Source organism: Gobius niger (assembly GCF_951799975.1).
Source record: "Gobius niger genome assembly, chromosome: 6".
NCBI lineage: Eukaryota > Metazoa > Chordata > Actinopteri > Gobiiformes > Gobiidae > Gobius > Gobius niger.
Window position 1 is genome coordinate 15,461,108 of NC_136857.1, and position 15,503 is coordinate 15,476,610.

A 15,503-nucleotide genomic window follows, 5' to 3' on the forward strand; every position below is an offset into this window, starting at 1 on the left:
AAATACAGATTAAAAATGTACATTTTGGAGCTAATACTGCTATGTTCTGAACTACATCTCTTGAACTTTACCTTCACTGTCATCACTGTCTGGCATTGTTGGCAGAGTGATAACATTTGTTTGTGAAGATTCAAGCTGTAAAAGAAAAAAAGAGAAGAAATTCAAACAACTATTTTTTTAGAAGAGAACTGCTTTTCAAATAAATACAAACAAAGATGAAGGCTTCACTGTAAATCTTGAGTCACTGCACTGAAACAAATCAATCTGCATTTGCCATTCTTTTATGATGAATCAAAATATTACATCAGCGCTTGCTGTTTAATATCTATACTTGTGAGTAATAATACAGTTTGAGAGAGAGGCTTTGAGAGAACTTCAACTTCGATTCAAATCAGTTAATTGACAATAAAAATCTTTTGATCTTTGACGTGTATTTTGCTTTGTAAGCCACAAGCTTCTCAAAGTTCTACAGTAGATTTACTCACTTTATACTCTCCGGTGGAAGCTAATATTGGAGCCACAGCTGCCCTGACTGACGGGCCCCTCCGACCAACAACCACTCACTCACACACACACTCACACACACTCACACTACTGTAAATTCATACAGGAGGTGGGACACAATGACAAAGTGCACCTGCAGGAGCCGGGAATCGAACTGTCAAGTCAGTTATTGGACGACCCACTGTAACCGTCTGAACCATTGTCGCCCCAGTAGTAGCAGTTGTAGTAGTAGTAGTAGTTGATGTTGTTGTCGTTGTGGTAGTGATAGTAGTAGAAGTAGAAATGGAAACACTAGCCTTAGAAAATAAAATTTCATCATAATATATTTGCAAGCTCAGTAGTATTTTGTTTGTTTTGTGGTACACACTGGCATAGTGGACAGCATGTATGTTATTTCTTTAAAGGCGAAGTAAACAATCCTGTGCACTGTGTGTGATGAGACTTACCGGTGCTCCGTTCATTGTCTTTTGCTGCTTGTCACTGGAGGCCAATTGAGTCCAAAATTGTCCCTAAATTACACTTTCATTACAACATGTCACCCACCACCTCTTCCATGTCATTTCCTCACATTAACTGTGATATTTGTACATGTCCCAGTGAGTCTCATGCAAGTCCCCTGTCTTTTCCCTGTCCCGAGAATAGATAATCCCATTAAGAGATCCTCAGTCAGGCAGACCGGAGAGGCTCATGGGAAACCTCTGCTGTACTATTTGTTTATCTTTTAGTTAAAGAAAAATGAGAAATGTGCCAATGCGTACAGTGCCTGTAATTTCTTAATACAGTGACAGTCATTAATACAAACAGAAAGACAGTAGATTTGGAGTTCATATTGTAAAACACTTTTAAATGAAAGTAACTTAACCAGGCCAATAATATTACAAATCATTGAAACTTCAAAATAACTGAGTGATGGTTCAATTATGTGTAGGAGTAAGAACTGTGAGTTGAGGTAACAGCTACGTAACCATAATGTTCTACTTTTGTTATGATAGGGAGCAGTGCTGAAAGTCATTTTGGTAAGTAAAGATTAAATGCAAAGTATGGAGCTTGCACACATTTGCCCAGTACCCTCGAGTCCCACTAGAGGGGACTGTCCTCTCAAGTGGCTGATCTGGTCTGATTGGTGCCGTAACATTCAGACATAACCTACCACTGTCACAGGTTAACGTTTCTGGAGATATAGCCAATGATGAAACCGGTTAAAATAATTAAAATAAATTTTAATGCACGGTTAAAGATAGGGTAAAACATACATTAAAATAGGACTACAACATGGGGCGTTAAAAAAGAACTAAACTTGGAGGGTGTGCTTTAAGGTGCTTTAGTAGTCAGGTCTCCAGGAAGGGGTCAGGTCCGGGAGACTCTCACGGAGATGCTGCAGGGGTCCTCTTCGGGGAACGTAAAGCCCGGAGAGCATGCTGCTGCTGCTCCATCCTGCCGTTCCTGTCCGAAAGGCGAATATATTTTTCCTAGGATAGTTAATAATAATAATAGTAATAAAAAGTTTGACATTTTCTAATTTCAGGTTGATTGCTAAATCAGAGCAAATTACATATGGTCGCTATCGAAGGTCAAACCCACCCTAAGGTTAACATTTGTTGAATTTTTTTTAATATTTTGTCTGCATTTGTTTTATATAATCATTGCGTATGTAGTACACACCTATCAGTCAGTAAAAAGGGCTGGTAGTGGAGAAACAAGTTGGTTTGCTTAAGAAGTTTTCAGATGGTAACCCTGTATGAACTCTGCATAGCTCTGACTAGGTAAGATTGAATAGCCTACTTTTTCCTCCCACACACTAACCATTGCTTGCTGGCTTTAGTAGGATCTGGCAACACAAATCCAAAACTAAAACTGCCAACATAAACAATTTAAATTTAATTTAATTCTGAATAAATCAACACAATATTTTAGTTTCCTTCATTTCTGCGGTATTGGTTGGCATCAGTTACTACAGCAATATATTAAAAACTACTCGTGCCTACTACAGTAACTACTCAACTCATAAATATTCTGGTGACTTTCTTTCTGTGCATGTTTGAACTTTGATTCCTTACTTCTGCCTCTGCTACTGCCTAGATGCCTGTGCTCTTGTCGACTGGCTACTGAGTGTACGTGTGGAGGAGCCTCAAAAAATCTTGCAAAGAGAATGCAATTCCCCAGGATGCATTGGGAGTGTTTTCTAGAGTGTGATTTCTTCTCGTGTGCAGCGTCTCCCATTGACAGAAAGAAGCCAAAAGGTATCCTCAAACAGCAGAGAAGTTTTGACGTCATAGACCTGGTGATGGAAGTACATGTCGAACCCACCCCTCAGACGCCCTATCCAACAGTGCAGTATTTATTTATTTTTTTTACCCGTGTGGCATTGTTTGTTTTGCAGCCCTCTACATAAACCTGTGACTTGTTTGTAGCCTAAGCAACTGTTGCCATCAGCCCCTCCTCCAAACACCTCCAACCACTCACTCACACGTCACATTCAAACACAGGTAGAGTGGCTGGAGGTTCTTGTCCAAGGACACGACAGTCTGCACCTACAAATTACCAACCTTCTGGTTAATAGATGACTCGCTCTACCATCTGAGCCACTGTTGTTATTAAGGTTACAAACCGACCATAGGGCCAAGGTCAATTTTCATTTTATACCTGAATACCGCTTGAACAGATTCAGGAGTTTCCAACCCTTGCTTAACTTTGGAGTCGGGAGTATGCCAGTTTTATTTCCCACACTTGTAATTATGTTATTTATTCAGTAACAAACTGAAAACCACCAATATGACTGCAATAATGTGCAAAACCTGTGTTTGGGAATGACTGATAGTGTTGAAAATATACTGACCTTTTTGCTCAAATGTTAAAATTATGTTTGCAAGAGAATACATTTTACTAACTATAATTAATTCTGTATTTGAATGTAAAATCATATTTCTGTAGTTATTTGTTTTAAATATTTATGTATTAAATTAAAAAGATAATGCTGTGTCAACTTGCTTCTTACTGGTCAGCACTGAATACACCTCAATAATGATGACTGTCTGTTCAATGTATTGCAGGGGGGGATAAAGGAAGGACGAGGTGGAGCTGACCAGTGCAGGACACCACGCTCTGAGACGGGGACCATTTCAGATGATCAGAGGAGACAGAGGGCAGCTACAGTTTCTCCATCCTCCAAGGTCATGCAGGTGGAGTGGCTGAAGGGCAACGAGATCATCGACCCGGCCGAGGACAGGAACTTCTACATCACCGTGGACCACAACCTGATCATCAAGCAGGCGCGTCTGTCCGACACGGCCAACTACACCTGTGTGGCCAAGAACATCGTGGCCAAGCGCAAGAGCTCCACCACCGTGGTCATCGTTTACGGATTTCCCATCAACCAGTGCTCCTCCTGTGACCAAAACAGTGAAGATGGCGGCCGCGACACAAAAGAAAAAAAAGAGTGGTGCACACTGAATGGGTGCTGCTGCCGGATGCTCTCTCATCGAATGCAATTTCTCCATCTGTGAGATCAATAAAGTACCATCTTATCTTATCTTATCTTAAAACATTATAATAATAGATACAGATTATTTGTAAAAAAAATAAAAATAATAATAATAATAATAATAATAATAATAATAATAATAATAATAATAAAAAATAATAATAACAATAATAATAATAATAATAATAATAATAATAACAACAACAATAAGAAGAATAAGAATAAGAATAATAGTAATAAAAAGTTTGACGTTTTCTAATTTCAGGTTGATTGCTGGGCCTTGGGAGTATTGCTGTACGCTCTGATGTAAAGCAACATGCCTTTCGATTGCGCAAATTACAAGATACTGACAGAGCAAATTATATACGGTCGCTATCGAAGGTCAAACCCACCCTAAGGTTAACATTTGTTGAATTGTTTTTTATATTTTGTCTGCATTTGTTTTATATAATCATTGCATATGTAGTACACACCTATCAGTCAGTAAAAAGGGCTGGTAGTGGAAAAACAAGTTGGTTTGCTTAAGAAGTTTTCAGATGGTAACCCTGTATGAACTCTGCATAGCTCTGACTAGGCAAGATTGAATACTTTTTCCTTCCACACACTAACCATTGCTTGCTGGCTTTAGTAGGATCTGGCAACACAAATCCAAAACTAAAACTGCCAACATAAACAATTTTTACTTTACATTTAATTTAATTCTGAATAAATCAACACGATATTTATTATTAGTAGAAAATATCTGAAATATTCTAGTTTCCTTCATTTCTGCGGTATTGGTTGGAATCAATTACTACAGCAATATATTAAAAACTACTCGTGCCTACTACAGTAACTACTCAACTCATAAATATTCTGGTGACTTTCTTTCTGTGCATGTTTGAACTTTGCTTAGTTACTTCTGCCTCTGCTACTGCCTAGTTCAGGGGTGTCCAAACTTTTTTCATGGGGGGGCACATATTGGAGCGTACACGGGGTAAAGGGCCATGGGTCGGTGGTTAGTTCCACGAAACCTTCGAGTAGCAGAGGTTTAAATTGTGCCTCATGCCTTTTTTTATGCTTAAAACCTTAATGCCAGCTCTGTCTCACAATAAAATGCGAGTTGTTAGATTAGAATTGTGTAGAATTATTACATATTAAATAAAAAGGACCATCTCTGATGATGTGAACCGATTCAGCAAATAGCCCGAGGGCCACCAAAAATTGGTCTGAGAGCCACTATTTGGCCCGCAGGCCGCACTTTGGACACCCCTGGCCTAGATGCCTGTGCTCTTGTCGACTGGCTACTGAGTGTACGTGTGGAGGAGCCTTTTACTAACTATAATTAATTCTGTATTTGAATGTAAAATCATATTTCTGTCTTTATTTGTATTAAATAGATATGCATTAAATGAAAAAGATAATGCTGTGTCAACTTGCTTCTTACTGGTCAGCACTGAATACATCTTCACATGGCCAAACCTACAGGGGGGATAAAACATTATAATAATCATATATTGATTTCTTATTTATATATAATGTATCACTGTAACACATTTGAACATAGCAGCGGTGTTATAGTATTTGCCCAAATGTCTTTCTGGATCGTTCAGAGAGTGCCTAATGATAGAAATGAACTCACAGCAGAGTAAATATATGTATATAATTTGACTGTCAAGGTGTCTTTAAGTTAAGTTGTACTGTATTAATCTCTGTAGAGAAATCTCTGTTGAGAAATTTGGTCTCTGCATCTGACCCATCCTCAATGTCGCTGGGCGACCTGTAGGAGCAGTGAGCTGCCAGCGGGTTGGCAGGCTGGCGCTCGGGGACCCATCTCCATAATGTGGAGCCAGGCTGGTAGTCAGAAACACCTGGCTGAAGGATTAATCTATTAATCTATTATACCACTAATCTACCGACACGGGGAGAACATGCAAACTCCACACAGAAAGGCCCCATCCAGGGGTGGGAATCGAACCCGGGACCTTCGAGCTGTGAGGCACGAGCGCTAACCGCTGCACCTCGTGACCGTGACTTTCTGTACATAGGTGTAGTCACATGAAGAATGTTGACAAACTCGATTTAATTAAGTTTAATTTAAGAGTCAATATTACTGGCACTTATGGTATTAATGATCTCTTGCCTCACCCATAAGCGATTGTCTTACAGCTCAAAAGTGTTCTCATATCTACAGTATAGTCTCTTGACAAACTGATTTCCAGGTATTTAGTTGGTAAAACAATAATGGGTTTATTGTTCGCTTTATTTTTAATTTAACATGAACAAACTATTTGTAAATTGAGATATTGAAATTATGAGCTAGAGGTTTAACAAATATATATTTTGTTGTATCTTAGCTGTACATGTACTACATATTCTAGATGCAATAAGTGCACTGGATGGCTTCTATTACAATTGGGATTCATATCAACCTTTATTTCCAATGTCCATATTGCCTTCAGATAATATTAGACCCTGGACAACTGGACGCGCTCCAGTCTATGACAACATGCATCAGTATCCACAATCATCTCTACATATCTAACTCTTAGTCAACAAAATATAATAATATATAATATATAATATATATACAGTTAAAACCTCAACCATTAGCATCAGCATATAGTACCTCGACAAAGCTTAAAAACAGTATTTACAGTAACTTATTTAATTCTTTACAAATTATCTACCATTTAGAGAATACCAGCATCAGTGGTGATCTCAAATCTGATTCTTCAGGTAACATTTTAAGTGTTGCAGAGCATTACTTTCTCAAACAGTTGATGGCAAAGTGTTCCATATCCTGCAGCATGTAGTAAATTTAAAGTACACTTAGCTTTCAGGGCCATTTTTAGAAAGCTAGAAAGTTGAGCAAAGTCCAATGAGAGGTATAGGCAAACAAAGAGCCATATGGAAGCTGCCTCTAAAAAAGGTGATCAACACCACTGTCCGCACTGATACAAAGAAAGATATTTCATAACTGCAGCTATTTTGTCGTTTTCTTAAGTGCATATAATTACTTTCATTTTCGTATTAGACTACCCACAAACTGGGAATGACCCGGCCCCTCGGCAAGTGGCAAAAAACTAATACCATCATGTCTGATGAAGGGCTGATCGGACGCCTGAAACGTCACTTTAGTGGTGCAAGCAACAATTAAAGATTGCTTGGCAGCATGCAAACTGTGCAGATCTTTTTGCCTTTTTTGTCTTGTGTTTTTCAGATCCTGGAATTTGATGAATAAGGACTTTTCGTCATTAAGCTTTCATCATTTGGGATTGTGGTGTTCCTTAAATTGAATTACCTTAAACACAATTGTAATGGTTGTCTCTTTAGAATAAGCTCTGAGAAGGTTTGAGTGAAAAGGCGTGGTCAGCTGAATGTGGATGGACTTGTTAGTCAGAAACTGTGTTTGTTACTGGAACTAATGTCTGACCATTTCACTTCATGAACACACAGTGGCATTAATTAAAATAGTAAGGCAAGGCAAATGTGTCACAGCACCATTCATGCATGCAGCAAGTGCTTTATGAGAATATAAAAGACTTTTAACTAAGTAGAGACATTTTCATCTTCCTCCACATTACACAATATATTACATATTTTAGTTAGGTCTAAATCAGCCTTACTGAGTGTCATGCCAACTATAACTTGGAAAAAGAAACAAAAAAGGCACTTTAGTCAAAAAAATAACAACCAGCTGGAGGAATCTTTACTCAGGCCGTGCCCAAAGCATGTATTATGTATTAATTCAATAAGTATGTGACATATTTAGACAGATTTGTTACAAAAATATTTTCCCTTGACTGAGTATCCTCATTCTTCTTTGATTAACTTTGTTCTAAACAAGGGCCAACCAAAATAGTAAACACAAATATATATAAAAGTACCCTGAGTACCACCAGAAGCAGCAAGTGCACCACCAGTGGTACCACTCCACAGTTTGAGAGTTGTTGGCTCTATCAAAATCAAATTGCTGCATCGGCATCGGACGAGTATCATGCCATCAAAAACTCCCTGTTGTCAGGGCAGTGACAGGTGGCAGGAGACATATATAAAGACACTGGTACTTCCTTGTTTGATCACAGCTGGCATCGTTCTGCAACAGAAGGGACAGGTAATTATGCACTTTTTGTCTTAGATGTTTATATATATATATATATATATATATATATATATATATATATATATATATATATATATATATATATATATATATATATATATAAAGAAGACATTATTTTAATTGTAATTTGTCAGCTGGTATGTTTCAGCTGCCGTTTAAGATTTTGTCAAAAAATATGTAAAAAAAAAAGTATTATCTGTATTATCTGTTTTAGCTGTAAATATTATTATGAATTGTAAATAGTGTCACTATTTTATGCCTCGGCTTACAATATAATACCAAATTTGAATGTAATGTAAAACTTTATTATTATCAATTATTTAAACGACAATAGTTTTCTTTGATTAAATATTAGTATCATATGTTTATATTTTACTCTGCTTTCTATTTCTCAGATGCTACAGTTAATAAGAGTATAGCTCAAAACACAATACAAATTCACAACAATACTTTTTTTAAATGTTTTTTGAATTGTATGTATTCTTATTTGTTTAACTATTTGAATTAGGACAGTGCATTAATCGTCATGTCAGCAAAAAGCCCCAATATAAATGTCCCAGACTCGACTTAATTTGATTCGTTGTTCCACGGCAGATAAAAGGAAATCAACAAAGACCATTTACAGTCCCACGTAAGATACCTATGCTTTGCTTGCTTTTACGTCCAAACAACATCCAAAATGAAGTTCAGACAGGTTATTGGCCTATATCTCACTTGGCAACTTGGCAACTATAGTATCTTGGCAATTATCTCGCTTGGCAACTTGGCAACTATAGTATCTTGGCAACTATCTCGCTTGTTTGCAAGATATACAGCATTTCAGTGTGCAAATGGGTGCAACTACAGACCAATATTTGTCTTACTGTCAGATGAAAAGGTTTCTTCCCCTCGCAGGTCTTCACAGTCCATCACCATGGCACGACCTCAACCTGATGGAAAAAAAGTATAGCACTTTTATTCAAGATCAAACTAATTTTCTTTAAAACTAGTTAAAGTTTAGATGTGTGCTTCTTCAGGTGTTTCATGACCCAATCCATGGTCATATGGAGTTTGACCCTATTCTGGTCAAAATCATAGACACGCCTCAGTTTCAGAGACTGCGAAACCTCAAACAGCTGGGAGCATGCTATTTTGTTTATCCCGGAGCGTCCCACAACCGATTTGAGCACTCACTCGGGTATGTCAAAAAAAACAAGGCTGTCACATTTAAGATTCGGCATTACTAACATTTCTGAATACAATTTTCTTTTTATAGAGTGGCACACTTAGCAGGACAGCTCGTGCAAAATTTAAAAGAGAAACAGCCAGAACTTGAAATTGATGACAGGGACGTACTTTGTGTGGAAATTGCTGGTCTTTGCCATGATTTGGGTGAGTAGCAAAAGCAATGAATATCAAAACATTTACTGCATTCACAGGTTTTGGTAAGTTGACAGTACATTTATTCAAGTACTGTTTGTTTAAAAGTATGTTGGTGTCTACAGGACATGGCCCCTTTTCTCACATGTTTGATGGAATGTTCATTCCTAAAGCAAGATCTGACCGACCTGAGTGGAAGGTCAGACAGACATAATTGCATATGTTGTTTAAATGTAGTATGATCATTCTGTAATAATCAGAAATATACCCACTGTAGCACGAGAAAGCGTCAGTCAAAATGTTTGAACACATTGTGGAAAAACTGAATGACAAAGGTTTTGACCTCCTGGAGAAGCTGAAAGAGAAGAATAAGGACAATAAGGGCAATGACCTGGAGTTTATCAAAGAGATGATTAATGGACCAAAAGAAAAGGTAAATTGCTGACACAAACTGGCTGAAACCGCATCAGACAGATCTACTGCTCCAGACTGAAAATGTGTGATTGAAACAGGGACATTACAAAGGTCGCCCAAGCACCAAGTCCTTCCTCTATGAGATCGTTTCAAACAAACGAAATGGCCTTGATGTGGACAAGTTTGACTATTTTGCCAGGTTTGGCCATTTCAGGACATTCAGTATGTATTTGTTGTATTTGAAACTTGATCATGTTGGGTTTTTTTTTCCACAGAGATTGCCATAATCTTGGAATAAGAAATAGCTTTGACCACCGTCGCTTCCTTCACTTTGCCAGAGTCTGTGACGTGGATGGTGAACTACAAATCTGCACAAGAGACAAGGTGTTGAGCCCTATCTGTCCTTGCACTGATGAGAGCTGAGAAGAACATTATCTTTCCTCATTTAAATAGTATGTAAAACATGTGTCTGGCTTTACCATCTACAGGAACTAGCCAATATTTATGAAATGTTCCACACGAGGAGCTGTCTCCACCGAAAAGCCTACCAGCACAAAACCAACAAGATCATCGAGCTGATGTATGCAGATGTGATATTATCTTTGTGTTGTGCCCTAGTTTGGAATAGAAATAAATAAATCATATGTCACAGGATCACAGAAGCGTTGCTCAAAGCAGATCCCATTTTGAAAATTTCTGCAAAAATAGATGACATGGAGGACTACAGCAAGCTCAGTGGTAAAGTTTAAACCTCTTTCTAAATGTATTGATGATTACGTTTGTATGATGCATTTTCTGTGCTTCAGATTGCATCTTTGAGGAAATACTGTATTCTTCTGGAGATGAACTGAAGGAGGCAAGAGAAATTCTGGAGAAAGTTGTGTCTCGGGAACAGTATCTTTATCTAGGAAAGACCAAAATGAAAGAAATGCCTAAAGTGACTGAGGTGTGATATTTTTCTGATAAATGAGTTTTCCAAGATAATCCCTGCAAAATCCTAATTTGATAAAACGTCATAGTAAAATTAACTGTGGGGTTTATGTAAATGATGCTCTCCTCGTGGATTCTTTTGATCTACCATTGTATTTTATTATTGTAACTTTTCTTTCCAAGGAAATGAAAGAAGAGTGGAGAGTCGAACTGGCAAAAACTAGTGTGACCACTTATCAAGAAGAGGCTGTTGTGACAAAAGATGACATTGAATTTATTGTGAGTGTGAAGAACTTTTTAAGATTTTGTTTGTTGTATATTAATTGCTTATTTGTTTCTTTTTTCTTTCTTTATTTCCAGATCTCTGCCTTTGATTTTGGTATGAAAGAGAAGAATCCCATGGAGAACTTGCATTTCTATAACAAGTCTGACAAGACAAAAGCATTCAAGATCCCCAGTGCACAGGTCAGAGCAGGAACAATGTTTGCAATTTTTCTTTATTCAGTTTTAAATAAGGTTATGTTCATCAGGTTTCTCAGTTTCTCCTGCCGGTAAAATTCTCAGAGAAATGGATCAATGTCTACTGCAGGAGTTCTGACAAACAGAAAGTTGCCTACAGACATTTCTACCAATGGTGCCGTGACAAGGACTTCCTCCTTCCTCCGGTAATGTCACTGCTCTTCTCCTAAAACAACAGCTAAAACAACACACATACAGCACAAAGTACTGTGATAAGTCATGTCACTCCACACAACGTACTTATTTCTTCTTTCTAAACATCTTGGAAGACTCCATCTCAGTCGAGGCCAGTCGGACCAGAACCGAAGGTACCGGATTCTTGAGGAAACATTTATATCCAGTTTGAGCCATTATTGTGAACAATCTGCATCTACTTTTTCCTTCCACAGGTGTTTAATGACCCAATCCATGGTCTTATGGAGTTCCAACCTGACCTGGTTAAAATCATAGACACGCCTCAGTTTCAGAGACTGCGGTTCATCAAACAGCTGGGAGGAGCCTATTTCGTTTATCCCGGAGCGTCCCACAACCGATTTGAGCACTCACTTGGGTTTGTCAAAAAAGGACAATCTATTATGTATAACCAAAGTTAATTATAATTATAAATATAATAATTATGTTGTTTTTATTAGAGTGGCACATTTAGCAGGACAGCTTGTGCGAAGTTTGCAAAAGAAACAGCCAGAACTTGATATTGGGGAGAAAGACATACTTTGTGTGGAAATTGCGGGTCTTTGTCATGACCTGGGTGAGTCTAAACCTACAAATGACAGTCTCAATCACATGAATACATTTTTGGAACTGTACTGTAATAGGCTTAAACAAAAGGTGTTAAGCAGCGTTGAAGCACAACGTCTGTAAAGACAATACTGTAAAGACAATTTTGTTTGCTTCCGTTTGCTACATTCATCTATTCTAATGGCTAGATATAAACAAGAACTGGTGTCTTCTTTACCTGTATAATACAGTAACACAGTGCAGTAATCTATACAGCACATGTGCATTTGTGTACCAGTCTTGTATGTAGTGTGACATGCATGAAACCTAGTCTAGGAAGAAACTAGAGAAATGAGTCAAAGCGATTGAGAAAAACACACTCACAATCTTTCAAACAAAAAAACTGAGTGGAAACTCTGTCTTCATGGACAATGGTGTATTAAAACAAAACCTCAACAATCATTGCAATGACTTTGTTAATATTTGCAGGACATGGACCTTTTTCCGAAGTATTTGATCAAATCTTTCTGAAAAAAGTAAAGTGTGAGGTAAATACAAACATATTATGTGGCTTTCATTTTACCCAGGGATTGTTTATTATTTATATATCAGCAAAATTAACGTTATTTCTATCACAGAGGAGCAAAGTGTCTGCTAATCTTTTCAAACAAATCAAGGAGAGGCTGAAACTGAATCTTTTGCAAGAGGACATGACTTTCATTGAAGAATTGATCAATGGAATAGACACAGAGGTACAGGATCTGGTCTTGCATCTTTGATAAATCACATATTGATGTTTTCTTTGAGTAGGAAACACCACAAGGTCGACCAAAGAAACGCTTCCTTTACGACATAGTGAACAACAAAAGAAACGGAGTTGATGTGAACGTCTTTGACGCTGTGGCCAGGTCAGGTTTGTCACTGTAGTTTTTGTAACAACCTGTGGCATGTTTACTGTTTGCCCTTGAAAATGCAGAAATTGCACTAATGAAGTTATATAGCTATTAACCCAATTCCAATAAAATTGATTGAGAATTCCTAGAAAATCAGATTAGTTATGCCTCGTAATGATTTTAGTGTCACAGTTTTATGCAATGACTTGTCATGTTTGTGTCGCTCTCAGATGCACAGAATCTCTCACCTCAAAAGCTTTTGTAAATGTAAAACTTATAATTATGAGTCATAAACTCATAGTATCAGTTTCAAATTGATCTCTCCTAATTATCATTATTTTCCCCATTATTCTTCTGCTCTGCCTTAAACTCTCTTTCTGGTTGTCTCGGTGTGTTTAGTTCAACAGATTTTCAGTGTTTGGATCTTGAAAAACAAATCTAAAGCCAGATGATTGTTTGTGAGATGTTTTATGCCATCTATGTCATTCTTAATTACATACTTTTAAATGTACACTTAAATGTAGGGATTGCCATCAGCTGGGCCTTAAGACTCATTTTGACCACCAGCGCTTCATCGAGTTTGCCAAAGTCCTCACAGTCGAGGGAAAGTCTCAGATCTGCATTAGAGACAAGGTGAACAAAGCTGTTCAACGACATATTTGTGGTTGCCAAATTTGTTTTGTTGCTTTCAATTTTTTTTTTTTTTTACAGATGGAGAGCAACGTACACAACTTGTTTCACACCATTGCTGCTCTTCACAGTAAAGCCTACCAGCACAAAGTGACAATAAAAATCGAACTAATGCAAGTATTTGTGTTCCTTTTCTAAAATATGTTTCGTCTTAAAACGTTGATAAAATTAAAAAAATGGACATATCCCAAACTATTAAGCCATAAAGCATAAACTATAAAGCATAGCAGCTCCACGCGACATATTCACTCCTCATTCACGTGGTGGTGGTAAGAGTTAATTGTGGCCATCGTGCAAGAAGTTTCTCCGTATATCACCTCAAAGAATTAGTCAGTCTGAAACACAGTCTGAAACAGAAATGATGCTCCACGGCAAAAACGGCAAAATTGATGCAATGAAAAAGTACATAGAAATGAAAAGAGCAGTCAACAGGACTTGTAGAGTTACAAGGTAATTACACAGATCTCATTTTAAATGTGTCAAAACATATACATAAGTACATACAGATACAGGAACTGTCAAGAGGAACTCCAAAGATCTATGTGACCAGAGCTAAAAGGACATTTTAATGGGTGAAAGCCAATAATGACTGAGCAAATTGCTTTTTTTCCCGTATCATTCAGGATGTCAGAGATTGTTAAGGAGACAATGACAAATGAAGTAACTCTGCAAGAGGCTCTTGATGTTTATTCCCGGATGACAGGTTTGTACAAAGTTACTTTGTTAACCTACTTATTCACTTCTTTTGTGTTTCTTTTTTTGTTGTAACAAGATTGTTGTGTTTTGTCGGTGCAGATAGTCGATTTGGAGAAAGATCTGCAGAAAATCCTGTGGCAAGAAACATATGGGAAAGAATCCACTCTCGGAATCTTTACAAATATTTGGATACTTTTGAGACAGAAGAAGCTCAGGTAGTTTCCTGAATTCATTTACTGTGTTACTTCTGATGCAAAGGCATACATTTTATTTAACTTTAAAGGAGACATGCACCGCCCCTAAACTGGCTGAAGAAATTGCAACCACACTGCAAAAGGAAGACATGGGTCTTTATGTAGGTATCTTTATGTTATGTTTACATCAAACAGAATTTGCATAATATCCTGTTCTTATCTTAAATAAGGTCAGCTCCATGTTCCCGCAAAACAGCAGCAAAGAAACCATTAATGGCATGAATTTATATGATAAGAGTGGATGCATTATTCCCAGGAGGGAGATTGATGAAAAGGTACAGGACTCAAACTTACTTTTTCCATTGAATGAATTGAAAAAAAAAAAAGCCATTTTCTTGCAGAAGCCACAGAGCTCCAACCCAGACAAAAGTCACAAGCAAATGACATTTGTCTTCTACAAGGGGACTGATCAAACCGTGGCTACAAAAGAGGTAATTAAAACCCTTCTCCTCTTCGTTTTTTTTTTTTCTTTTATAATGAATTTAATTTTTAAACAGAAAGTGGAGACTCTTAAATGCACGCTGCAGAAAAGAAGACTGAGTACAGAGGGCGTCTCCACCAGTTGTGTTAAATTCACGAAATGTTCTTTTTTTTAGCATATAGGTTGAATTTTTTAATTTTTAATTTTCTTTTATTTGATCAGGGACAATGCACAAAAGACATTAGTCTAAAAAAGAAAGGATGTGCATGTGCCAGGTTAGAGCAAAAATGCTCATTTCCACCCACAGTCCCTGGAAAATACTGAATAATAATACATACAGTAGAAGCATTACTTCACTCACATCATAAAAACACTTTCCACTTCAGGATCACCATTTACACCGTTCATATAACTTTCATTCAGTGCATACAGGTTTGCATTGATAATAATCTCAGTGTCATATTTATTTCTGTATCAATGTCAATGTCTACCTGCACTAAGATTGAAAGAATTTGTACTG

General features: G+C 37.4%; 1 protein-coding gene across 1 annotated transcript; it reads left to right on the forward strand.

Annotated features, from left to right (window-relative positions):
• Positions 1 to 2,668: 2,668 nt before the first annotated feature.
• Positions 2,669 to 10,286, forward strand: LOC306964402 (deoxynucleoside triphosphate triphosphohydrolase SAMHD1-like; the record flags this gene model as incomplete). The annotated part of the gene is made up of 7 exons (XM_079558395.1): positions 2,669 to 2,794; positions 9,107 to 9,267; positions 9,346 to 9,461; positions 9,575 to 9,648; positions 9,727 to 9,882; positions 9,962 to 10,062; positions 10,139 to 10,286. The coding sequence occupies 7 exons, from the start codon at positions 2,669 to 2,671 to the stop codon at positions 10,284 to 10,286; spliced, it is 882 nt and encodes a 293-aa protein (XP_079414521.1).
• Positions 10,287 to 15,503: the final 5,217 nt, after the last annotated feature.